Source organism: Hyla sarda, chromosome 3, assembly GCF_029499605.1.
Source record: "Hyla sarda isolate aHylSar1 chromosome 3, aHylSar1.hap1, whole genome shotgun sequence".
NCBI classification, from domain to species: Eukaryota; Metazoa; Chordata; class Amphibia; order Anura; family Hylidae; genus Hyla; species Hyla sarda.
In genome coordinates, this window is record NC_079191.1 from 361275938 (window position 1) to 361303903 (window position 27966).

The window sequence follows — 27966 nt, forward strand, 5'->3', positions numbered from 1 at the left end:
AAACAAAGTGGTAATAAGTGGTAATATCTTTTAAATGAAGACCATCTGCAAAGTTGGCTTTTTTTCTAAAGACCGTACAGCTATAAAAATAATGATAGTGACTTGTGTAACTTCTAAATGTCTGAATATTGAAAGAAATAGCAATCACCATTACCACAAGCAGCAGACAAAAGACTGTCATCTCTAGCACATACTTGAAAGAACATGCTCCATATCAATATTTCCTTGTGTATAACTGACCCGATTTTCCATAGATTTTTTGACTAAAGTAAAACTCTTCCATCTTGAGTCAAACTCATGTTTGTGGGATCCTTGAAACTGCAGGAGGTCACTGATTATCTGAAAGAGATGGTACAGATTAAACATATGATGGCAAGAATATATTATGGGAGTAAATAGAGAATATGGAATAAGTATTAGATTATGCTGAGCGGCTGCTCCACTAACTCGCTTTGGGGCTCCTGAAAATCTCTCAGTACAGGCCTCTGAAGTCCCATAACGTGTAAATGGAACAGCAGCCCAGCATGCGCCCTTTCGCTCCCTTCACTTTGGGATCAAAAGACTTCCGTTCTCCTCCTCAGTAGTGCTGCAGCACATCCTATTCTATTTTAGACATTTATGGCATATCCAAATGATAAACCATAAACATCCTATTGATGTAGAACCCTCTAGGACCCGCAGCTATCTTAAGATTAAGGGCCGCCCGGCCTCTTTGTAGTCACTAGAGGTGGTTGGGATACCGAAAACAGCTTAACCAGCTATTTTTTGCAGTTTACGTAACCCCTATTGACATAAATGGCAGTTGTGTAAAACAGCATAGCACTGCAAACTATGGAAATAGTTTAGCTCGCCGTGCTACAATGTTTACACAACTTCTAAATAAGTCCATAGGAGTAACACAAACTGTGTAAAACATTCATCTTGGCTATTTTCAGAGGCCGCAACCATTAACAGGACTGAGAGTAACAGGAGTTAAAGGGGTATTACGGGCAAAAACATTTTATCCCCTATCCAAAGGATAGCGGATAAGATGTCTGATCGCGGGGGGCCCACTGCTGAGAACCCCCGTGATCTCCCTATAGCACCCGCATTATATGCAGCTGCTGAATCTCCAGTTTCGGAAACCTACAGGTTTCCGGGACTGGGGACGTGACGCCCCCTCCATTCATGTCTATGGGAGGGGGCGTGACGGAAGTCACGCCCCCTCCCATAGACATGAATGAAGGGGGCGTGACATCACGACCCCATTCCCGGAGGTTTCCTTTGGATAGGGGATAAAATGTTTTTGCCCGGAATACCCCTTTAAATCAGATAAAAAGCGAATGTGTACCTTTATTATCAGAAATAAAGACTTCGTATCATCTTCTGAGTTGTCAAGAATGTAGTCTGTTATTGGAAACAAAACAGAAAAATTTAGGTGAAAGCCATGACTTCTGTAGTAAATGAAAGCCATAGTGCAGATGTATACAGGTCTAATAGAAACTATACAGTGACCATAAATAACAAGTAACCGTGAAACAGTAAACCAGGCCATGTGGTTAAATTACTAATGTACAGTAGTATAGCTATTGTATCACAATACATTTACAATAAGTACATACATGGTTAATTATGTACAGACAAAGGGGTGAAAAGTAATTCCCCCATCAGTGTAATGAATATTCTAAGTGATGAGAAACAAGTGCATGAGAAACATAATCCATGAAACACAGGCCATCATTTCACTAGGTCAATGAATCCCAGTATGCCATCACAACCACTTACGACTGGAGGATATATTGTAGATTTATTTCTGCAAAAGCTTTTCTGCATACATATTCATTTATAAACACTTACGCAAGAGTTTCCTGAGTGTTTTTGCAATGGACTCTCTGTAGTTTTCCCTAGAATAATCTATAAATAAGAAAACATTTTTTAAAGACTGCATTTTAATCACAACAGTAAAAGTTTAGCTAACTTTAAATAAATGTCCACCCTTTGTGTTGTCTGTTTCCAAAACGGAGCCTCCAGCTGTTGCAAAACAACTCCCAGTATTGCCGGACAGCCATTGACTGTCCAGGCATGCTGGTAGTTTTGCAACAGCTGGAGGCACCATGTTTGGGAAACACTGCCGTAGGGTAATTTTGGTATCGGAGGCAAGTGTAATTCTCTTTTCATTTTCACAAGAGATAAAAGGAGAAAAAAAAAGACCCCCAAAAAGTGTAACACAATTTCTTCTGAGTACGAAAATACCCTATATGTCGACGTAAAATGCTCTGCGGGCGCACAAGGCTCAGCAGTGAGAACGCATTTGAGGCAATTTGCACAGGGGTGGCTGATTGTTACAGCGGTTCTGACATAAGCAAAAAAAATAAAAATAAAACACATGTTGAAAACTAAATCCTTCATGGAACGTAACAAGGGGTACATTGAGCCTTTTCACCTCACAAGTCTTTGAAGAATTTTCGTTAAAGTTGGATGTGAAAATGACATTTTTTTTTTTTACTAAAATGCTGGTGTTATCCCAAATTATTCAATTTCACAAGGGGTAATAGGAAAAAAGCCCCCCATAATTTATAACACCATTTCACAGTATTTAAGTAACCCATGTGTGGACATAAAGTGCTCTGCTGGCGCACTACAGGTCTCAGAAGAAAAGGAGCGCCATTGGGCTTTTGGAGAGAGAATGTGTCTGGAATTGAAGGCCATGTGTGTTTCAAAGCCCCCATGGTGCCAGAATATGTGACCCCATTTTGGAAACTACACCCCCCCACGGAATGTAACAAGGGGTGCAGTGAGCATTAACACCCCACTAGCGTCTGACATTTTTTTGTACAGTGGTCCATGAAAGTGAAAACTTATTTTTCAATTGCACATCTCACTGTTCCAAAGATTTGTCAAATGCCAGTGGGGTTTAAATGCTCACTGCACCCTTTATTACATTCTGTGAGGGGTGTAGTTTCAGAAAGAGGTTCACATGTGGGGGGGGGTCAATTTTCTGTTAGCATGTTGTTCCATTCCAAACAAATTATCTCTCCAAAAAGCCCAATGGCGCTCCTTCTCTTCTGAGCATTGTAGTGCACCCGCAGAGCACTTTACGTCCAGACATGAGGTATTTCCATACTCAGAAGAAATGGGGTTACAAATTTTGGGGGGCATTTCTCCTATTAAGGGGGGAGGGGGGACTGCATTTTAGTGAAAAAAATTTCATTTACACATCTGACTAACAAAAGGTCGTCAAACACATGTGGGATGTTAAGGCTCACTGGACCCCGTGTTACGTTCCTTGAGGGGTGTAGTTTCCAAAATAGTATGCCATGTGTTTTTTTTTGCTGTTCTGGCACCATAGGGGCTTCCTAAATGCGACATGCCCCCCAAAAACCATTTTAGTTAAATTCACTCTCCAAAATCCCATTGTCGCTCCTTCGCATTTGAGTTTTAAAACGGTGTTCAGACCTAGTGTTTGAGGATTGAGGAGGGTTTAGGACGTAAAAACCCTCCTCAGTGAAGTAAGTGCATTTGGAATGTCGTATTTTATGTATGCACTTTATAGTGGAACATGTCCGCTCTCCTATTTTGATTTTTTTTCCCATAAAAGTAAAAACTTATCAACTTTATCATGCAAACATAAAGCAGACATATTGTATATGTGAATCAATATATAATGTATTATGAATGTCTATTTTCCTTACAAGCAGAGAGCTTTAAAGTTCAAAAAGTGCTAAATTTTTGAATTTTTCATGAAATTTTTAAATTTTTCACCAAGAAATGATGTATCGACGAAAATTTACCACTATGTTAAAGTAGAATGTGTCACGAAAAAACAATCTCAATCAAGTTCATAAGTAAAAGCATCCCAGAGTTATTAATGTTTAAAGTGACAGTGGTCAGATGTGCAAAAAATGCTCTGGTCCTTAAGGTGAAAATGGGTTTGGTCCTTAAGGGGTTAAAGGGAGCCTGTCAGTAGTTCTTAGCCACTTATACTGCTGACAGCCCTAATCAGACATCAGAAAGGGGTGGGACCATACCTTAAACTGGCTATAACTAACAATCGAACGTTATTACTTAATGCCAGTATAAATCTTTTCTAAACAAGGGTGTATGGGTTCACAAAATAAAAAGTAGATTTTTAGACTTTCCGTAAAATCTCTTTCGCAGAGCTTCTACTGGGAGACACAGGACAATGGGTATATGCTGCTTGCCCCTAGGAGGCTGACACTATGCAAAAAAACTAAAGAAAGAAAGTCGGCTCCTCCTTGCAGGATATACCTGCCCCCTGGCCTTGAGCAACTCAGTTTAGTCCCAAAGCAGAAGGAGAACCGACCAAGAAAGGAACAGTCCGAACAAAAACCCAGACAAAAGAAGGGAACAGACCACAACCCCCCTCCCCCCCCCCCCCCGCACCACATCGGCAGAAACTGGCTGGCCACAAACAAACCAATGGGTGGGTGCTGTGTCCCCACAATACAAGCTCTGAAAAAGAGATTTTACAGTAAGTCTAAAATCTACTGTTCCCGAGCGCTACACTGGGGACACAGGACCATTGGATGTCCTAAAGCAGTCCCTGGGGAGTGAAGACCAACATCCCAGCCAGAAAAGAACTCAGGCGGATGGTTGAGCTGCCGCCTGCAAGAGCCGGCGGCCCAGGCCTGCGTCGGAGGACGCAAAAGTGTGAACACGGTAAAACTTGGCAAAAGTATGCAGAGATGACCAAGTCGCCGTTAACGGGCCCATTCAGCAATGCACCGTGCCCCTAGCAAGTGGATGGGGGATCAGGATGTGCCAGGCTCCTAGCGCCCCACGCTAGAAAAACAAAAAAAAAGGAGTGAAAATCAAACTATGGACTGAGACTGGAAAAAAAAGGAAAAGAAATAAGACCAGGACAGGAGAACTCCAGACCTGTGTCTGCCTCCTGCTGACACTAAGCTAAAACGGAGTTGCTCATAGCCAGGAGGCAAGTATATCCTGCCAAGAGGAGCAGACTTTCTTTTGTTTTTTGCCTAGTGTCAGCCTCCTAGTGGCAAGCAGCATATACCATGGTCCTGTGTCCCCAATGAAGCGCTTGAGAAATAAGCATTGCTGATCTCGCTGATCATCCATTCACTTTTGGTGTTTACCAGGTTTCTGCTGATCTCCACTTCCTGGTCCTGTCTCAACACTTAGCAAGTGAAAGAAAATGCCTGATCAGCCAATCAATGGCTGCAGAGATGCCCTGCCTCAGCCAGTGATTCGTAGAGCACAAAGCCAGACTTTTTAGGTATTCAGAGGCGCTGACCGGGATAGACGCAACTCAGGTGTGACGACTTCAAGCAGAACACATTTTATTTCACTGCGCAGGCACAGCTTCCTCAGGCATGTCAGGTAAGGGCAACCCTCATAGTTATATACCAGAGAGTATATCTATTTATATGCATATAAAAAAGTAACATAGAAGTATACTTCTATACATCTATTATAACTAAAATTCCAATTACATATGCCAATCAAAACAATTGTTATTTTTATCTATCATATAAAAAATATTATAAGTGAAAAAAGACACAGAGAAATGCTGGCTGATATTCACATTACGATAATTTAGTATTTACTAGTGTTCCGCAACTTATTATAAAAACTAACAACGTACATTATATATAAATATAAATTTACATCAGAACTATATTGAAAGAACAATTAAAAATAATATATTTATATAAGAACAATAAAATATACTAATAAAAAATTACTATATAAAAAAAGAATTTTACATACATAGTAACAATGGATACTAAATCACTGAGTATTTTCTATTGTTTCGATAAGACCGTGGGGCACTAAAGTGACAAGTTTATGAATCCAAAATTATTCTCTATTTATTAACCGCTGGTATCTATTAGGAGAGTCGCTAGGAATGGGCTCCAGTAATTTTAAACCCAAAGAATCTAATGAACCATGATATATCGTCGTATAGTGTCTTGGGACACTATGGAACATAAAGCTATGTTTAAATTTCCACCTAAGTTTATTGATGCGGGACCACACCGTTTGGACAGTGCAGGCACATATTGTAAATTGCAACCGCAAGACAATAAATAGAGCGCATAGTTCGTTTCACATGTGAGATTAAACTTAATCTTAAATACTTTGTGTGTCTGAAAAGAAGCAAAATTAAGATACTCTATCTTTAATGAGCACGGAGCACAGAAAGCATAGGGCACACCGGACTCTGTCTGAACAGTGTCATGCGATATTTTCTTAAGCCTACCTGGGGCAATTAAGTTATGGAGATTTTTGGGATGTCTAAAAGTCATACTAGGGGCATGAGGTACCAAATCCTTCAGAACAGGATCGCTAGGAATGATAGGCCAGTTTTTCTGTAGAATTGTTCTAATATTTACCACTTCATTGTTATAATTAGTTATAAAAATTCAATCTAAAGTTATGATCAGATGTATTTTTTGTTTTCTTGTGACAACTAATTCAGGTTGTTCATGATTTTTTTTTATAAGCGTCAGATAGAAAAGGGATATCCGAAACGCATTTTAAGAAGTGGCCCCTTAGGACAGGACTGGCTGTAGGGAACGCCATAGGGGTACTGGCCATAGGGGACACCTCTTAGCCAACTAGGGTAGTGTGCACTGTTCTAATTTAAAAAACTATTGACATTAACCTTTTTGAAAAAGGTTTCTGTCATTATTTGTGCTGTATTAGACTTTCATAATGAACTGAATGCCCCATGAGTTCTGCTTTATCTCGTGGACAAAGTCCTCTGCCTGTGCTTGTGTCCCACACCAAACAAAAAACAAATCTTCTATGAAACAACGGAATAAAAAAAAAAAAAACATTTAAAAGGAGCTGTGCCATGACAAGGGACTCGAATCGCCCCATAAATAAGTTTGCATAACTTGAGGCAAAATGAGTCCCCATGGCACAGACCCTGGTCTGCCTGTATATAGCATTGTCAAACGAAAAAACAATGGGGGAGATTCTCAAAAACTACTGTAGTTTCTGTTCCAGCGATATTATTAACACCTTTTTTTTTCTTCTCACATTTTCAAAGGTCTCTTGTGCTGCTTTGAAAATCTGAAAATATGTGAAAATTCATATTTTTCATAACCAACAAAAAAAAAATAATAATTGTGTTGCAGCCATATTGGATTTTTTTTGCGCCAAAATTGCAAATTTTTGCGCCAAATTTTACATCCCAGAAAATTCTGGCGGAAACATGGTTGCTGGTGTCCAGACAAGCGATAACTGTATAAATAAAACATTTCTGAGCTTAAATGTGAGTGCAGGTGCAGTGACCAAGAAAAATAATTTTTTTTTTTTTTTTTTTTTTAAATGGCGATGATGGTGGTTTGACCTCTACATGGTTTTGTGATATCGTCATTTGTGATATCGCCACGGGAATATCATCCATGTCAGCAGCTAGACTAAGGTGGTTTCGTCTTAACCGTTCAAGAATAGAAGGATGGCGACAAAGTAAAGCTTCCTTACACATTGGTTAAAGGGGTACTCCGCTGCTCAGTGTTTGGAACAAACCGTTCCGAATGCTGGAGTCGGGAGCTCGTGATGTCATAGCCCCGCCCCCTCATGACATCACGCCAGCCACCTCAATGCAAGTCTATGGGATGGGGTATGACAGCCATCAAGCCCCCTCCCATAGACTTGCATTGAGGGGGCTGGGTGTGACTTCATGAGGGGGCGGGGCTATGACGTCAGGAGTTCATGGGGCCGGCTGCAGCGTTCGGAATAGTTTAAACGCTGGGAAGCAGATTACACCTTTAAGAGCTGAGAATAACTGAAAATCATTGGGACGAGTGACTGGGCAGAACGATAATCCTTTAGCTAATAGACTCAATTCACTGTCTGATAAAATGTGATCTGATAAATTAATTATTTTTATTTTATATTTCTCATGTTGAGTGGTTCCTATATTGTAGGATGTATTAATTTTCTTATCTGATCTCCCATTATACAACCCCTGGATTTTCTTTTCTTTGGATTTTTTGAATGGGGATGAAAACAGGGGTGGAAAATGATGAGTGATTGGGTGGTGACTGACAGTTGCACTTGTTACTGTTCGTACACTGTTGGCACGTGAAGGACGGGAGTCTTAAAAAAAGAAATAGATCCCGACCCACTAGATTCAGAACTAAGAATAGGATCTGTCCCTGAACAGAAGACATCATAAGAAGAAACTAAGAGTCTATAGAGAAATCTGTATCATCAGACAGGTGGGACAATATGTGTAACCAATGGTGATGCATGTGAAAACTGTGAGGCATATACAGGTGTATGTGTATCACTCAAAAAGGATGAAAAGGCAATGCTATTATTCATAACAAGAGGAGGCAGAAGCGCACAGGCCATATTTAATGCAGACGTGTCTCTATTCAAACAACATCCATAACAAAGTGGCTACGATGAACCAATGTAGATGCATTGGGCAAAGGTAAGTGTATAGGGGTATTTGTAATTGGTTTTATTTTTATTACTACTATTATTCATAGTGTTAAAGGTATTAGTTGATGACTTATGTTTGCGAAAAGCTGAATTAGTGCACTTTCGCTACCATGGAATAATTTGTACTCTTTGGCTTCACTGAGCCATCCCCATGCCGCAGAGATGTGGGTGGCTCAGCGACGCCAGCATACATCTGAGGTCTCCACTTTGCAGCCTTCTAGGTATAACGTAGAGCACAAATGGGATACCTGATTACAAAGTGTTGTCCATTGTTGTGTATGCAGGTGCACAACCTTAGTAGGTAAGCGACTGCCTACTCCCCTCCCCCTTCTCCACCAGATTGCAGGTTATACTCCACATGGAGCACCTCTGTTCCTGATACGGACAAAGGTGTCAGCAGAGAGCACCGTGGACAGAAAAAAAAAAAGAAAGCCAAAAAGAAAAGAACTTTCTCTGTAGTATATAGCAGCTAAAAAGTACTGGAAGGATAAAGACTTTTTAATAGAAGTAATTTACAAATCTTTTTAACTTTCTGGCACCAGTTGATAAAAAAAAAAGTTTTCCACCAGAGTACCCTTTTAAGCAACACTAGAAAAAGATCAAATGGATTGCTGCTTTCTTTCTTAACACAAAACTGAACTCACCATAGTCGATGCCAGTAAAAAGTTTTGTCTCATCCAAAGACACCAAGCTTGTTACCCTGTAAAAACAGAATAGAATACTGATTATTACTAAAACGCCAAATACGGAGACAACAGTTACATTTCAGTCAAGGTGACTTCTTAATACAAGCTTTAGATATGGATTGAAATATTACAACTCATTGCTATGGAGAAGAGATGTATATATACAGATAATAAATGTGATTTTTAAGTTATAACCATGATTTTGTTAAGATTATAATACTGTAAAGCTTTTTATGTTCTCTTTCACCAATGCACAGGAAACCAAAGATGCACTAAATTATTGGGGTGTTCTACTAGCCCTTTACTTTCATCATTGTCAGCCGCACACCTTTTACACAGGGCAATGTGTGGCCGCCTAACAATGATTTTAATTCTCCAAAAACTATGGGCCCAGCAGAGGAACATATCAGCTGTCTGTCAAAGGTTTTGTGTCCCAGATCCATGGCTGTCATTAAACATGCAGTCTGTGATAAGACAAGCCCCCCTGTAGATGCTTTCAGAAATTCTATTTCACCACATGATTAAAGGAGAACTATGGGATTGAAAATTTTATCCCCTATCCCAAGGATAGGGGATAAGTTTCAGATCGCGGGGGGTCCGACCGCTGGGGCCCCCCACGATCTCCCGTACGGGGTCGCGGCTCTCTGTCGACCACCGCACGAGGCGGCGGCTGACACGCGCCCTCCATTTACTGCTATGGGAGAGCCGAAGCTCTGCCTTTCCGGCTTTCCCATAGCAGTTATGGAGGGGGCGTGTCGGCCGCTGCTTCGTGCGGTGGTCAACACGCCCCCTCTAATCAGAGAGCCGGAGCCCCGTACGGGAGATCGCGGGGGGCCCCAGCGGTCGGACCCCCCGCGATCTGAAACTTATCCCCTATCCTTAGGATAGAGGATACATTTTTCAATCCCGTAGTTCTCCTTTAAATATGCTTTACATTGTCTACAGGCAGTCAAAAATGTGACCAATAAGTTGTCAGCAGAACTTGTTCACATAGTCTGTGTTGAGATAAACACATGAAGGCCATCAATAGCGATAAATAAGAAAATCACAGAAATGTGCATACTTACAGATGAGATACTCTCTCCCCTTTCAGAGGAGGAAGAAGGTTCCCTGAGCCAGTAAGACAGTTCTGTACAATGGTAAGACACTGCTGAACATCATCCCTAACAAAAAAATACAAAAAGTTATTGATATTCCTTTTTTTGAGAACAAATGGTCATCTCTCTGACTGGGTATTCCTTCGATCTTCTGTCTCCTTCCTGCTTCCGAGACGAGCGCTTTGTGCATGACCTGCTCACATAGTCAATCACTGTCAGCAGCAGTGTCCTGTCTTGGCCAGTGATTGGCTGAGCAGGCAGGTCTTGCACAGAGAACTTGTCTTGTAAGTAGGAAGAATAGAGAAGATCAGGGGACCGGACTGAACCAAATAGGAGCTGTGTGGGACCAGGGACAAGCATGTATGTTTTTCCTATTGTTTATGGGCCCCAGCAACATACACATTTTTATTTAAGTGCTTACTCTGCTATAAGACTTCTGAAAATCTAGAAATTAAATCAGATAACATAACAGTCAGTTTATTATTATACCTTGACATCTCAAGCTCTCCACTTCCATAAGAATTTAGTTTTTCCAATTCTGGGCGTAAAAAGTTGTCCAGCAGGTAGTAAGCAAATTCAATTTCCTCTGCTGATGGAACATGCCACTTGATGTTCAAATTCCACAGGTCTCCGGCCTGGCCCCAGTCCTTAGAAGACAAGTATAAACCACATTACATAATGAATGACACTTAAAATTGTGCAATGGTAAGATAATTACCGTACATACTCGAGTATAAGCCGACCCGAATATAAGCCAAGGCCCCTAATTTTACCCCAAAAACCCAGGAAAAGTTATTGACTCGACTATAAGCCTAGGGTGGGAAATACATCCTCCCCCGATGTAATCATCCAGACCCCCGTCATCATCCCCCCCCTTAATCATCACTGCCTGTCAATCCCTTCTCAGTAGTCTTCAACCTGCGGACCTCCAGATGTTGCAAAACTACAACTCCCAGCATGCCCGGACAGCCATTGGCTGTAAATCACTTGATCAGTGGTCTTCAACCTGCGGACCTCCAGATGTTGCAAAACTACAACTCCCAGCATGCCCGGACAGCCATCAGCTGTCCGGGCATGCTGGGAGTTGTAGTTTTGCAACATCTGGAGGTCCGCAGGTTGAAGACTATTGATCAAGGGATTGACAGGTGGAGAGTTCACTCGAGTATAAGCCGAGGGGGGAGTTTTCAGCACGAAAAATCGTGCTGAAAAACTTGGCTTATACTCGAGTATATACGGTACATTTTACTGACTAAGAGCTGTAGATTACTAACCTTAATTGGAAAATATTCAGAAAGCGGTTTATTAAATCCACCCGGTACACTGCAGTACTCTGTGGGGTAGATGAGAGTGCTGGATCTCAAGAGATGGTGCAGCAGGTTACAAGACAACGTATAACCCTGTTTACAAGTGAAGTGTAAGGTCTGCTGGAGAATCTTTACAAGCTGATCTTTGTAGGGAAGTAATTTTTCCCCATCCACTCTGGTTATCTAAGAAAAAGGAATAAAGATTATTTAACAGACACATAGATAAGGAAAGTCTGCAACGTCCCCAAATATTTTGAGAGAAAAGTACTCACTATACAGGCCTCCGACACTTAGACTAGTGTTTCCCAACAAGGGTGCCTCCAGCTATTGCAAAACTACAACTCCCAGCATGCCCGGAAAAGCCAAAGGCTGTCCGAGCATGCTAGGAGTTGTAGTTTTGTGACAGCAGAAGGCCCCCAGCTTGGGAAACACTGACTTAGACTATACATTTGTTACACACAGCCATTATATGCTCAGGGGGTCTCAGTGAAACATTTAAGAAAAAACTAATTGATGCTGGTCCTGCTGCTTAGAGCTTAGGAACATAGGAAGTGTCACTCCATCAATCACTAGCTGAGGTGGGTCACCAGTCATTGGCTGGGGTGGGTCACCATTAATTAGCTGGGGTGGGTCACCAGTCAATGGCTGGGGTAGGTCACCATTCATTAGCTGAGGTGGGTCACCAGTCAATGGCTGGGGTAGGTCACCATTCATTAGCTGAGGTGGGTCACCAGTCATTGGCTGGGGTGGGTCACCATTCATTAGCTGAGGTGGGTCACCAGTCATTGGCTGGGGTAGGTCACCATTCATTAGCGGAGGTGGGTCACCAGTCATTGGCTGGGGTGGGTCACCATTCATTAGCTGGGGTGGGTCACCATTCATTAGCTGAGGTGGGTCACCAGTCATTGGCTGGGGTGGGTCACCATTCATTAGCTGAGGTGGGTCACCAGTAATTGTTTTTTAGGTTTTATTGCAATCCCCCCTTAGAATTGTCCACATAACCCCTTCAAAGTCAAAATAAATTGTTATAAAAAATTACCTCAGAAAGGAGCTGTAGGTTCCAGAGCAGCTCTTTGTCTAATTCTTCCTCATGGAGGACATCCTCATCTAAGGAGAAGTAACAAGAATGAAACAACATTAGGCAGATTACCAAGATCTATGAACTTATTAAATATAATTAAAAAGGAATGTGTAATCAGCATCACCTGCACGAACCAGTTGGCACAGGCTTGTAGTGCGGGTGACCGTGTCTTGTGTATATTTGTCAAAAAAGGAAAATTGTGTCCATTCCCTTTAAACATCTGGACTCAATCTTTCTAAGTTTCTATCTGTATTTTAAAAAAATCCGGAAGTCTTGCAGTTTCCATTCTGGCCACTAGTCCTAAAACTAAGCTGAGATTTCCTTTTTCTGTAGAGAATTTTTCAGGAGAGCCTTTCTTCTCTTGAAACGTCTTTAAGTACTTTCTACAACTTCAGACAGAATTTGGTATACCTAGAGAGGACTTCTTTAGATACTTACAATTGAAGCATGTGCTCAGCAGGCAGACTCTGTGCTTGTCAACGCTACCATGACCCAAGAGCTTACTTTTGGCATCTAATTGGGCCTGTTCTTACATTGTATCATCTTGGAGGGAAGTTTTAAAATTTGTGTCCACCACAGTGGATCCTTCACCTCTGCTATGCCTGCTAATTTGTTCATTTGGTGTGATGTCAAATAAAGTTTGTCTCAATCATGTGGGTACCTTCCTCCAGTACCCAAGCCTTCACATATTTACCGAATGGAAAAAAACACTTGTCAATCCTGTAAGAGTCAGCGGCTTACCGGAGCAGGTTATGTACCCGCATACACAACAATGGTGAACGTGTGAAAGGGAAATCCAGCCTGTCTGCAGCCTTCCTGGGTAGTAGAATGAACCCAGTAAAGGATTTTATAAAATCAGTGCCGATGTATTCCTGATACCTGCCGAAGTCGCTTTGCTTGGCAGTATTGCGGATACTATAATTTAGTGCTTTATATATATTTTTCTTCTCTTTTTTGTCATTTCATGTTTATTATGTTCATGTTTAGCATGACCTTATGTATGTATTTACAAAAAGCATCACACTGACATATACAATGTGCACACTGACATATACAATGTTTCACTGGAATTGCACCTTGTGTAGATATCTTTGCTATGTTTATACTACTGATACAGTTACTTTTTTATTAACCCAATGAAGAAAGAAAAAAAATCATAAAACAATGCACGCCTCAGAATGGCAACCATTTCTACAGCAGACAACCAGCAGTGCACTGTGTCTCTAGTATGATAATTCTCATGAAATGGCACAATAATGTTGCATGCAAAGTAACAAAAAATATAATTGCAGCAATCTCAAAATGGTAGTGAAGAATAGTTGTAGAATCAATCCAATGACTACAGAAAACATGAGATCTGAGCTTAGAAACATTAAGAACTTACTGCTAGTGAGCTGTGTGATAACATGGCAGCAATGAGGCAGAAAGAGCTTCAGTGAATCGACCGGGCAACACTGTAATGATCAAAGAAACAAAAGACACAATTAAACAATCCTGGAATGCCAGAATATGTCTTTAATATTTGTTAAAAACATTCCATACAGAGTACAACCCTGCGCGTATCTGAACAAGTGTGCCTCCAGCTGTTGCAAAACTAAAGGCATGCTGTAAGTTGTAGTTTTGCAACAGCTGGAGGCACACTTGTTGGGAAACACTTGTCTAACCTGTCACTGCAGGAAATCTGGTCCAGTACCTGAGTGTCTGATCACAGCCAATTTTTGTTCTACTATCTTCATATCAATATGTGGATGGCCCTATATACCTAAAGCAGTAATAGGAGATTTGTTTGTACTCACCGTAAAATCTTTCTCGTAGCTTTCATTGGGGGACATAGATAGTGTTGGGTATATGCTCTTGCCACTAGGAGGCACTGACACTAGGGAAAAAAAAGTCACGGGAAGAAAAAAAAGATAATAATCGGAAAAGAGTATGAAGAAATGGGTGGGTGCTGTGTCCCCCAATGAAAGCTGCGAGAAAGAGATTTTACGATAAGTAGAGAGACAAGAAAGGTCAACTCATGGCCCATAACCATCCTGGAAGGAGGCAGGAAACAAATGCCACCGAACCGACAGAGGGCTAGCCCGGATGGTAAAAAAGGAAGAGAACAACAAAAGAACCCCATCCAGAGAACCAACCGATTCAAGAGAAACATGGCGAAAAAATGCCAGGTAGAGCCTCGCACACCTGAGCAGAAGGCAAGCACAGTCATGGTGGAGACCAGAAGAGAGACTGATACCGTCTCACGCAAACACCGCCCACCCCCCCCCCCCCCACCCCCAGCCGCTCAGATTCCAATGCAGATCAATTATTTAAAGCGGGCGCTTTAAATCAATGAACTGCAGCGGCTTTTGCGGGGCCAGAGGCCGCCGCCGCCGCCCGCTTCTCTCCCCCTGCCTGTCCTGCGGTCCTCCCTAGTCCAACCATCACCGCCGCTCCCCACGAACATATCCTCTGGCCAGAGACTGCTGCCCGCTTCTCTCCCACTGTCGATCCATCGAGTCCAACCACCGTCGCTGCCCCATTGCCTCTCCCATCTCGGGTTTTATAATTACCGGTTCACGGGGTTCGTGCTACTTCTGGCTCCAGCGGCGTCCTGAGCTGTCACTGTGCGCACACTGACTGTAACGTCGCGTTGAGGACATTGCGCAGCCTTGGACCCCAGCGGACCGAATGGACCAGAGTACTGGGCACATGAAGGTCACCCAGAAGACTGTTGCAGCAGTGTAGCGCACAAACATTGTCAATAGAAGGATGAGCACACACACCCCTCCAGGGAGACTGTGCCAAGGGAAGAATAGAGCCATGGCAGGACCCAAACAGCAGAGGGTGGACAGACCGGCCATACAGCACTACATAAACTCCGCCAGCGGAGGAAAGTGCCCTGGCTGCATGAGCAGTAGTTAACAAAGATAAGGGGGAGTGCCCGGCTGCAAAAAGTTGGCAGTGAGCACAGAGGCATAGCCAGCGAAGCACCTCTCAGAAAGCTCACAGAAAAACAAGGACCCAGCCAGGTACCCCACCATGTAGGGAGGGAGACCTATTGGAGGGGGAGCAAAGCCAGGTCCCAGTGGGGGGGAGGGTGCAAACACTTCCCTGCGACAAATGAGAATAAAAAAAGACTGGGAGAACATAGCAATCCCAGGAGCCTGTGACTACGAATGCCCGGAAGAAACACGCGCATCAACATACCGCTCAGGGTGGTACACCCCATTAGGGCGAAAACCTGAACCCTGTGAAAAAGGGCCAGATGATGTGGCAATGGAACCATACTGGCCCTTGTCTAAGGCCGTAGAACAGACAACTGAGGGACCCTGAAAAGGAACCCAGGAAGGATACCAGGGGCGCTCAACCGCAGCAGACCTGTGAAAACAAAAATCACAGGAAGGCCCGAGGATCAGGGCGGTGGGCCCTATACGTGCAGAGTGTCTGTAGCATATGTAGGGAGATAGAGGCAGCCACCTCACAAATATAGGAGTACTAAGACCACCGCCTTGAAAACAAAAAAAGAAAACCAAAAAACTGCAAACACAGCAAATGTCCGGCAGCAGGGAAAACAGGGGTAGCACCTAACAGGTGTGCCATAACCACAAAACCATATCCTGAGCAGACCAACCTAACGACCTTTGAAAGGGGTGCAAAGATTGCTGCAGTTTCTGTGGAGGACTATTGAACTTGCAGGAAACGCCCACATCCCATCTTCCAAAAGTGCTATGCACCAGGCCTGTTGTCACAGAAACAAGAGAAGAAGGGTGCAAGTGGAACAGGAACCATGCAGACACAGCCCTACATACTGGTATAAGGTCCAACGAACCACAAAGGCACATTGGGTGCAAGTGGAGCAGGAACCATGCAGACACAGTCAGACCTACTGGTATGAGGTCAAACGAATCAGAGAGTCACTTTTGCGAAACCACACAATGAAGAGGGTCACTAGACTTTAGCCACGGGAGCAGCAGGTGACCTGGAGGATCAGAAAATCACGCAGACAGAGTCTGGCTAAATGGCATAGGAACCATGGGACACACCGAATCACTGCGGTCAGACCCACACACTAAAAACGGGTTACAAGCCTACAGCCGTGAGAGCAGCCGGCATGCTATGAGGCACCTGGTAGAGTAGGGAACCTTGCTAACCACCATGTGGAGCAATGTATACGGCTCATTGAAAACCTGGGGCCACTCACATGGAATCCCACCTTAGTGGAGGGTTACCTGAACTTCCGCCATGGAGAGGGAATGTATAGTAGGTGACCCAATGGAGAAGTAAACCACGAAGACAACCGTCTGGCTGACTGGTACGGGATCATGGAAAGCACAGGGTAACTCCCTTGAACCCTCCCACAGAAAGTGGGATACCAGAGTGCGGACGACCTGAAGGGCAACCTAGTGGTGCAGGAGACCTGCAGACCCGAGTAAGGCTGACTGGCATACAGTACCTCCTACCTGCGGGGACGCTCTTCCCGATGCCGCATACTGGCAGCGAGGTACGGGAAACCCAAGCCATGCAAGCAGAAGCCCTGTGATGGGAGAACGACGGTGACTGAAACCGTGCAGACAGCCTGGCTAATCGAGAGGGTACATTACCTAGGCACTGGCCAATGGCAATAAGGGGACAGCAACACAGATAGGTAATCACCGTGCCCATTTGACATATGTGGGAGGGCGGTGAGGCCTAAGAGCCCAGGATAGTATCCCCGCCGTCCTGGGAGATCGAAGGGAGGCTGAGGAGCCGTCTCTTGCATCCAGTTGCCCCGTATAGGGTCCACTGGACACACCAGTCACTTCTGCAGACACCTCTCACTAGTAGTGGGGCACTGGAACTCCAGCCGCGGATGCGGCAGCCACGTGATGAGCCTGGTGGCAGAGGAACCATACAGACAGGTCATTAATATTAATCTCCTCCTCTAGTATGTAAATACCGTTCAAAACGTGTGAACTGGGTTGAACGAGTGGTGGTGGAGCAATAATGTGTTATACTATGTTATATTAGGTGATGTATGCACCGCAAACTATGTATATTCATAAGTTGTTTTTCTCCATGCACCCTCGTTCATATAATAACCCAATTCACACATCATGTTGCTATGAGATACGGCAGAGTACGCTTTCGGGCACCTGACCCGCAATTAGTCCAATTCGTATATTTCACTTAGCCCGGTCATGTGATGATCCCGGGAAAAAGCGTCACACGCCGTTTCACAAATGTCGGCACTAATGATCAAACACCGTCTAAGAGGTATGTGTATATATATATATTTCTCATTTTAAGTTTTCTTTATGCCATGACTAAGGACTCATGTAGAGTCCGAAATGCGTCGGCGAGTTGCTTTTAACGCACTGTCACCCCCTTTTCACTTTTTGGTTTACATGTTTTAGTCCGGTACAGTAAAAGTTATGTTTTAATTATATCCCATCGGTGAGCTGGATCCTTCCTCTCTTCGCTTCTAAGTGCACATACGGAATACGGCCCGCTGCCTCCGTGCTCCCGATATCCACAGACCTGCTGAATATCTACACATCAATCTGAATGCTGTCCTAGGGGTGGTGAGCTGAGAACACTATTTTTTCATATTTTCCCATACATTTTATAGGGGGCCGTAGCATCTGCCGGAACACACCTTCGGAATCTCGCCCCAGCTGTCCGATGCTGGGAACTAGCCACAGGCGCAGCAATATGTATGGGTGACCGGAGTAAGAGGAACCAAGGTTTCCTTATACCCTCACAGAATGAAATGGCGCATGGCATGGCGGGGTCCCTCAGCCATCACTAAAGTACATCACCAGTACCAGCTAGGGCACTCCTTGGCGGTTTGCCGCTGGGGGGAGGTATTGTCACAGAACGTATCCCCAGGACCCCATGTGGGATGTCCGAGCCCTGATTAAGCCCAAATGAAGATAAGCAGCGTGATGGCTCCTGATGTTTTCAAAATCTGTCACCCTGCAGAGTGACGGAAGGCAACATCAAATTAACGCCCGAACCCCATCAGACAGTCAGGGGGCCAAGAGAAGAGGTGACTGCATGGAGATGCAGGTTTAGAAAATTGCCACTAGATGGAGCTTACTGGTATGCCAAAAACCAGGATCCGGCAATAATAAATGTCTGGGCCACAGTGGGGGCGCTGAGCCTTAGCTAAGGTTTAGAGGTAGGGAGGAAATTATTATTATTTTTTAAATATGCAAAACTTATGGGCGCAAAGCAGAGGATCCATGCAGAAGTTGGCAGTCTGCAGGATGGCGAAGTAGCGGGTGAAAATAGAAGGGGAGGAGAGTGCATCAACTATCCCCCCCCCCACCCCCACCCCCCTTACAGCGGGGAGAAGGAAGGAATGTCCCCAGCTGCTGAGTGGGGGAGGGGCGGAGCTAAGCCCCATCTCCCTCAGCTCAAAAAAAAAAAAAAGGAAAATGTCCCCGCCTGCCGAAGCGAGGGAGGAGGTTGGAGCGAAGCCCCGACTCCCCCAGCTCAAATACAGCGGACGCCTGCTTGCAGTGTAAGCTGCAGCGGCAAAAAAAAAACGTGGAAAAAGAAAATAAATGTCCCCAGCCGTCGGAGTGGGGAAAGAGGGCAGACTCCCCCAGCTCAGAGACCATGGCCGCCAGTTTACCTTGTAAGCGGCGGGGGGAGAGGAAAAGAAAATCCCCTGCGCTAGTTCCCACACTGCAGGAGAGGGGACTGGGGGGCGGAGCCATGCTCAGTTTTCCTGCCCGACCATCAAGGCCGCCAGCAAAGTGTTAGTGCCGGGCGACAGGAAGCAGCGCAGGGGGAATTGCAACAACTCCCGCTGCAGAAGGCTTGCAGGCAGCCCGCTGCCGAAGCAGTTGATTTATGTACAGTTGGAAGGGAGGGAGGGGGTAGATGAGGGAAGGAATACTCACCTACAAGGAAGATGTCCCCTCATACTCACCTGATTTAGTCTTTGGACAGCTTAACGCCACACTGCCATAAGGGGTGAGCAGGGACAAGAGGGGACACTGACCCGAGGTACTACCCTGGCACTGGCTGTTGGCGAGAAGGGGGTTAACGGTCCATACGCTATGTCCCGTGGTCCCTCATCGCAAGTGGGGGATCAGGCAGCGCCATGCTCCTGTCACCCCAATCTACAGAAAATAATAAAGTAGAGAAAGTCTAAACACTAGGAAATCAGAAAAAAATAAAAGGAAAGAAGAATAAGAGCAGGTCTGGGGAGCTCCAGACCTGTGTCTTGCCTCCTACTGACACTAGCTTAAACGTATTAACTTACTGCAGGTGGGCGGGTATATCCTGCCAGGGAGGAGCAGACTTTTTCCTAGTGTCAGCACCTCCTAGTGGCAAGAGCATATACCCATCAGTATCTGTGTCCCCCAATGAAGAGCGACCAAGAAATATTTATCTTTCGGCAATGGCACTAAACTTTAAGCTATTATCTGAAATCCTTTATTAATTTCCAGATCCTTTGTTATGCAGTTTGCAACAGCTTCTAGTTTCAGACTTGATTCATGTGGGTGTCTGTGAAATATATGTGGATATATGCTGACTTGTGCAGACAGTGATGCTGAAGAGTATGTCATTTCTTTCCTGCAGAGTTTGCCATGTTCTTTCCTCCCAATCTTCTGTTTACAGACTACTTCCCTCTCTCTGCTGGCATCTCTAACACTATGCTATAGTAAGAGGGAGCATGGGTAAAGCTGAGAGAACAGATTCTCTGAGCTGACAGCAGCTGTGCAGAATCTACATCAGACAGAGGCAGCAGTACAGCCAGCTATGTACACAAGTTGCACAGATTCAACAGCAACAAACTAGTAGGAATTACTTTTATCACGACTAGTCATAAAGTTGCCTAAATATGGGCATAGACAAACATTCCAAATTTGAGTAGCCATATTGGTACAGAGGTGCAGAAACAAAAAGTGTTGCAGTATCTTGTTATAAAACAGGTATTACAAGATACTGCAAAAATATTTTGCTTTTGCATCTATCTTTATATATTATATATGACATAAATAATAACTAGTTTGTATTTTTACCTTGACTGCAGCACGGCACAGATCTGCCACCATCCTGCCAGAGACTCTTGTCTCAAATATGTTGGACACAGCAAAGTTAAAAACTTTCTCCAGGGCAACCTGCAATAAAATAGATGATTAATTAATCTAAATCTCTTTCTAATGACCTCATAAAAGGTAAAATCTGTGCAATGTACATGATACAGAAGATAATACTTCATTTTACTTACAGACATTAAAGGAGTAGTCCAGTGGTGACCCAGTGGTGAACAACTTATCCCCTATCCTAAGGATAGGGGATAAGTTTGAGATCGCAGGGGGTCCGACCGCTGGGGCCCCCTGCGATCTCCTGTACGGAGCCCCGACAGCCCGCGGGAAGGTGGCGCGTCGACCTCCGCACGAAGCGGCCGCCGACACCCCCCCCCTCAATACAACTCTATGGCAGAGCCGAAGCGCTGCCTTCGGCAATCTCTGGCTCTGCCATAGAGATGTATTGAGGGGGCGTGTCGGCCGCCGCTTCGTGCGGGGGTCGACACCCGCTATCTGGCCGGAGAGCCTGGCCCCCGTACAGAGAGATCGCAGGGGGCCCCAGCGGTCGGACCCCCGCAATCTCAAACTTATCCACTGGACTACCCCTTTAATTGAATTAGGCCTTTTGCAAATGTCAGAAATCTGAGCATACCCTTGGATTTTTGGAATTGATTTTTACTCGGTATGCTGTAGATGTTGCCATGGGTTTGGTTGCAAATTATCCCAAATACTGAATGATGGGACACTGTTTGGGAGTGGAATTCACATGGAATATGTACCAAAATCAGTATGCAAATCCATTGGGTGAACATGCCTTTAACGTATAATTGCAGAATGTTCCAGCAGCATGATTCACTTAAACAGTTGTGTATATTATGAACCTAAATATTGTTCTTATTCTAAAACCAAAATTACCAACTATGTTTGGATATTTACAGGGGGTTTCTAGGACTAGAAAATCGATGGTTTATCTTTAGGATAGACAGGTGCTCCAATGCCTTTTAAAGCAACTCAATAGCTGTTGACCTCTCTCCTATAGATGTTTTAGCTGAATAGGTTCAATCAACAGCCAGGTTTGGTTTATGGGACCTTTTCTTCTGTCATACTGAAAATAGCAAATGAACAGAAAAAATTGTGTAGCTCACTTAGCAACAAAATATACCTAGGTTACTGGTGTTGCCTACACCCAAATATATATTTATATATATACACACAAAAGATAAGATAGTTAGATCCAGTACAATGAAATATGAGTATTTATTAAATAAAATCCAATGTATTACATAAAATAACTGAAGTCTAACACAGGGCCCTTGCGCAGGCTCCAGATAATTATTGTAGATATAGGTACATAGAAAACAATAATAGCAAGCCAATATAATATTTGTTCCCCACTCTTAGCTCAGGGTTTAATAAATAAGGCTAAATGATACAGGTGGAGATAAAATAATTAGGGATAACATTGTCCCTTGGGGACAAAGCCCATTATGACCTTAAGGACCAGAGAATTTTTTGCACATCTGACCACTGTCACTTTATGCATTAATAACTCTGGAATGCTTTTACTTATGAATTTGATTCAGAGATAGTTTTTTCGTGACATATTCTATTTTATGTTAGTGGTAAATTTTCGTTGATATTTGCATAATTTCTTGGTGAAAAATTTCAAAAATTTCATGAAAATTTAGAAAATTTAGCATTTTTCTAACTTTGAAGCTCTCTGCTTGTAAGGAAAGTGGGCATTCCAAATAAATAATATATTGATTCACATTTACAATATGTCTACTTTATGTTTGCATCATAAAGTTGACATGTTTTGAAGACATCAGAGGGCTTCAAAATTTAGCAGCAATTTTCACAATTTTCATGAAAATTTCAAAATCTGAATTTTTCAGGGACCAGTTCAGTTTTGAAGTGAATTTAAGGGTCTTTATGTTAGAAATACCCCATAATGAACCCCATTATGAAAACTGGACGCCTCAACGTATTCAAAAATGACATTCAGAAACTTTTTTAACCCTTTAGGTGTTTTACAGGAATAGCAGCAAAATGGAGGAGAAAATTCTAAATCTATTTTTTACAATAACATGTTCTTGTAGACCAATATTTTTTATTTTTACAAAAGGTAAGAGGAGAAAAACCCAACCAAAATGTGTAGCCCCATTTCCCTCTAGTTTGGAAATACCTCATATTTGGATGTAAACTGCTCTGTGAGTGCACTAGAGGGCTCAGAAGAGAAGAAGCGACAATGGGATTTTGGAGAGCGAATTTTGCTGAAATGGTTTTTGGGGGCCATATCGCTTTTAGGAAGCCCCCATGGTGCCTGAAAAGCAAAAAACACCCATATGGCACACTATTTGGGAAACTATACCCCTCAAGGAACGTAACAAGGGGTACAGTGAGCCTTAACACCCACAGGTGATTGACGAACCTTCGTTAAAGTGGGACGTGAAAATGAAAAATCCGATTTTTTTTATTTCACTAAAATGTTGATGTTACCCCAAATTTTTCATTTTCACAAGGGGTAATAGGTGAAAATGTCCCCCAAAATTTGTAACTCCATTTCTCTTTAGTAAGGAAATATCTCATATGTGGATGTGAAGTGCTCTGTGGGTGCACTAGAGGGCTCAGAAGGGAAGGAGCGACATTGGGCTTATGGAAAGCGAATTCTGCTGAAATGGTTTTTGTGGGCCATGTCGCATTTAGGAAGCCCTATGGTGCCAAAACTGCAAAAAACAAAACACATGGCATACTATTTGGGAAACTACACCCCTCAAGGAAAGTAACAAAGGGTACAGTGAACCATTACACCCCACAGGTAATTGAACATTTTTTACTTAAGTTGGATGTGAAAACAAAAAATTTGATTTTTTTTCACTAAAATGCTGGCATTACCCTAAATTTTTAATTTTTACTAGGAGTAACAGGAGAAAGCGCCTCACACACTTTGTAACACTATTTCTTCTGAGTATGGAAATACCCCATATGTGGATGTAAAGTGCTTTGCGGGCACACTACAGAGCTCAGAAGGGAAAGAGTGCCATAGGACTTTTGGAAAGAGAATTTGGTTGGAATGGAAGTCGGGGGCCATGTGCGTTTACAAAGCCCCCGTGCTACCAGAAACCCCCCCCCACGTGACCCCATTTCGGAAACTACACCCCTCACGGAATGGAATAAGGGGTGCAGTGTGCATTTAGAACCCCACAGGTGTCTGACATATCCTTGGAACAGTTGGTCTTGCAAATGAAAAATTAAATTTTTCCTTTTTACGGACCACTGTTCCAAAAATCTGCCAGACACCTGTGGGGTGTAAATGCTCACTGTAAACGCACATGGCCTTCAATTCGAGCCAAATTCTCTCTCCTAAAGCCCAATAGCGCTCCTTCTCTTCTGAGCCCTGTTGTGCACCCGCAGAGCATTTTACATCCACATATGGGGTGTTTCCAAACTCGGGAGAAATTGCGTTACGAATTTTGGGGGTCTTTTTTTTTCCCCTTTTACCTCTTATTAAAACGAAAGGTATGGGGCAACACCAGCATGTTAGTGTAAAAATTTTTTTTACACTAACATGCTGGTGTAGACCCCAACTTTACCTTTTCATAAGGAGTAAAAGGAGAAAAATCCCCAAAAAATTTGTAGCGCAATCTCTCCTGAGTACGATAATACCCCATTTGTGGCACTAAACTGTTGCCTTGAAATATGACAGGGCTCAGGAGTGAGAGAGCGCAATGCGCATTTGAGGCCTAAATTAGGGATTTGCATAGGGGCGGACCCGGATGCAAGCATGGCGCTTTCCTCCGCCACCAAAAAATATCCTACGGCAGTGTATCCCAAACACTGTGCCTCGAGCTGTAGCACAGCTCTCCGCATGCCTGGACAGTCAATTGCTGTCTGGCAATGCTGAAAGGAGTTTTGCAACAGCTGGAGGCTTCATTTAGGAAACAGTGCAGTATGAGATGTTTTTCAATGTTATTGGGGAGGGGGGTTGGGGGGGGGAACTGTGTAAGGGGTATATGTAGGGTTTTACTCTTTATTTTATGTTAGTGTCCTGTTTTTAGGGTACATTCGCACTGGCAGGAGTTTACAGAGAGTTTCCCACTGGGAGTTTGAGTTGTGGCAGGAAATTTGCTGCAGTAAAAACTTGCAGCTGGAAACTCACTGTAAACCCCCGCCCGTGTGAATGTACCCTGTATATACACATGGAGGGGCAAACATCCAGCTGTTGCAAAACTACAACTCCCAGCATGCACCCAGACCATGCATGCTGGAAGTTGTAGTTTTAAAACAGATGGAGGCACACTGGTGGGTAAACACCTAGTTAGGGTCTGTTACCTAACTCAGTGGCCCTTATTTACTAAGTGTGTTGTGTAGGTTTCTTTGTGGGTTTTAATTCCCTACAATCTCTTTTCCACGGTATTTACTAAGGTTTCCCTACATTTTGCACTTTTCCCTACACTTTGCTTTTTTTTACACATGCTCTGATCTGTAGGGTTTTCCTCAAATCAAATCCACCACATTTTCTGTGGAAACCTTAGTAAATATGTTGTTTTTTTGTGAAAATGTCGGGAACACGCACCTTTTTTGTGACCACGCCCCACAAGGACCACACCCTTTTGGTGTTTTCTTAGCAAAGTGGAGAATAAGTCGTTTTTTTTTTCAATTCGGACGCAAAATCTAGTGCAGACAGAATTTCTGGCGCAATGCGACAAAGGTAACTGACCCTAACTCAGTGTTTCCCCAGCTGTTGCAAAACTACAACTCCCAGCATGCACTGACAGCTGAAGAGCATGCTCAGAGTTGTAGTTATGCAACAGCTGGAGGGGCAAAGTTTGGAGACCACTGTGTAGTGGTCTCCAAACTGTGGCCCTACCGATGTTTCAAAACTACAAATCCCAGCATGCCCAGACTGTCCAGGCATGCTGTGAGTTGTAGTTGGGCAACATCTGAAATGCCAGATGTTGCAGAACTACAACTCCCAGTATGCCTGGACTGTCTGGGCATGCTGAGAGTAGTAGCTTTGCAACATCTGGAGGGTCACAGTTTGTAGCCCTCCAGATATTGCAAAACTACAACCCTCAGCATGCCCAGACAGCCAAAGGATGTCTGGGCATGCTGGGAGTTGTAGTTTGGAAACTTCTAGGGGACCACAGTTGAAGATCACTCACCTAGATCTTCAGACTGTGGCCCGCCCGCGCTGTCCCTGCCGCTGCCGCCCGGTCACATCTGCCGCCGGTCACATCCGCTGCTGCTGCCGCTTCCGCCGGTCATGCTCACTGCCACAGCCACCACCGAGTCCGGGAGCGATCACCAAGGTAACCCCGCTCTGCCCACACTTCCAAGGATGGGCAGAGTGAGGGATTATGACGTTTGACAATCCCACCCCCTCCTGCCATTGGTTGATCAGTCCTGACTGACCATTGGCATGGGATATGAGGAAGTGGCACCCCTGATACCTTGCTCCTATCTTTCAGGATGGTCAGGGACCAGTGACCCAATTTGCCGGACAAAGCTGTGAACCACAGCGATCGCCAACAGGGGGGGGGGGGGGGGGGTGGTCTCAGTAGTCATAGATATCAGCAGTCATCCCGTTCCGATCACCGCCCCTTGCACAGCGGTGAACGGAATTCCCACGGGCGTACAGATACGCCCATGGTCCTTAAGTACCAGGGAGCAAAGGCGTACCTGTACGCCCTTAGTCCTCAACAAAAATAAAAATAGTATAAAAATGGTATTAAAAAAAAGTATAAAAATAGTGCAAAGTCCACTAGTGCAAAGCTTCGCTATAGTTCTCTATATTAGTTATGCTGGAGTAACATAGCAGAATTTGTAGTAGAAGATGATGATAGAAATTAAAGGTATTATTGGTGCACCGCACCACTCACCACCCTATTCTTTCTGGGGGCTCCTTAGTTTTTTTAATTTTTTTATACCATTTTTATAATATTTTTATACCTATCTTATCCCTTATCATTTTATCTCCACCTGTATCATTTAGCCTTATCTATTATACACCAAACTAATAGTGGGGAAACATATATTATATATTGGCTTGCTATTATTGTTTTCTAATGTACCTATAGCTACAATAATCATCTGGAGCCTGCACTAGACTTCAGTTATATATCAGACATGAGGCTCGTATCTTGCATTAAATCTTTCTTTTTTAAATGCTCATAGCAAAATATTTTAAAACCATTCAAAACTCAAATTCCAAAGAAAAAACTTTAGAACTACATCTCCCAGCAGCCCTTGTGTCTCTCTTCACCCCTCCTAGCCCGACTGGCTCATATATAAAGGGCTGTCTGGAACCACTCCTCCTCTTTCTTTCTGCTCGTGGCAGTCAGTTAAGTGATAAGTATTACTGGATTTGTGTATCTTTTATGGTTCTTTTCTCATTTATTCTGTGTATTGCTTCTTCTGTACTGATTTACTCAGTACTACTTCTCGGTTTTCCATTCCTTTTATATAGTCATTTAGTCTATTTTATTCTCACTATCTTTATTCAAACTAGCCCTGATCCGCAAATAAATCAGGGCTGTATTACGCAAGGGTCGAGTATCCTTGAGGGTGATCGCTAGCATAGTCTGCTTACGGTCGGCATCCATTCAAGCGATCTTTCCGGCCCCGCTCCACTATCGGGCACTCCAGCGACTCAAGACCTTGCACCTTCGGCGAGGTTTGCGTTATGCGGACGAAGTGCAACTATGTCCGGAATCTGTGGAGGAACTGCGTTGGTGGCTTCGCCATGCTGTAGAGTGGAATGGCAAGTCCATTTTCAACTCCTGCCCAGACGTGATCATAGAATCGGACGCGAGCAGGCAGGGATGGGGCGCCCGCTGCGGCCATCAATCAACAGGCGGGATATGGTCGGAAGAAGAGTCTCTTCTCCATATCAACGCATTGGAACTGCTGGCAGCATTTTTCGCGGTCAGGAGTTTCCTCGCACAGGAGTCCAATTGTTGCGTGCTGTTACGCATGGACAATGTTGCGGCGGTTAAATATATCAACCGCCTTGGAGGATCGAGGTCCAGAGTACTAGCGGACATAGCTTTCGACTTCTGGCATTTCTGTCTGTCCCACGACCTTGTCCCTATAGCGGAATATATCCCGGGGACATCCAACTCCGTGGCAGACTGGAACTCACGGTATCTGGCAGACTCCAGCGATTGTAAGCTGGATCGGTCGATATTCCTGGCACTGCGAGATCTTTGGGGTCCGCTACATACGGACCTTTTTGCTTCTCGCCTCAACCACCAGTTACCACTGTTCTACAGTTGGAGGCCCGACCCGGAAGCGTCTGCAGTAGACGCTTTCTGCCAATGTTGGCCGGAGGGGACACACTATGCTTTCCCTCCCTTCCAACTG

The 27966-nt window shown here is 43.9% G+C and overlaps 1 protein-coding gene across 2 annotated transcripts in view; it reads right to left on the reverse strand.

Annotated features, from left to right (window-relative positions):
- Positions 1–27966, reverse strand: part of PSME4 (proteasome activator subunit 4) — a 185717-nt gene that overhangs the window by 61183 nt on the left and 96568 nt on the right. For both annotated transcript variants that reach the window (XM_056567663.1, XM_056567664.1), the window contains 10 exons: positions 20593–20691; positions 13977–14046; positions 12551–12618; positions 11479–11694; positions 10697–10854; positions 10178–10273; positions 9069–9124; positions 1837–1893; positions 1331–1386; positions 241–339 (listed from right to left, as the gene is read on the reverse strand). In XM_056567663.1, coding sequence (XP_056423638.1) covers positions 241–339; positions 1331–1386; positions 1837–1893; positions 9069–9124; positions 10178–10273; positions 10697–10854; positions 11479–11694; positions 12551–12618; positions 13977–14046; positions 20593–20691 — 975 coding nt within the window. The remainder of the gene's footprint in view (positions 1–240; positions 340–1330; positions 1387–1836; positions 1894–9068; positions 9125–10177; positions 10274–10696; positions 10855–11478; positions 11695–12550; positions 12619–13976; positions 14047–20592; positions 20692–27966) is intronic.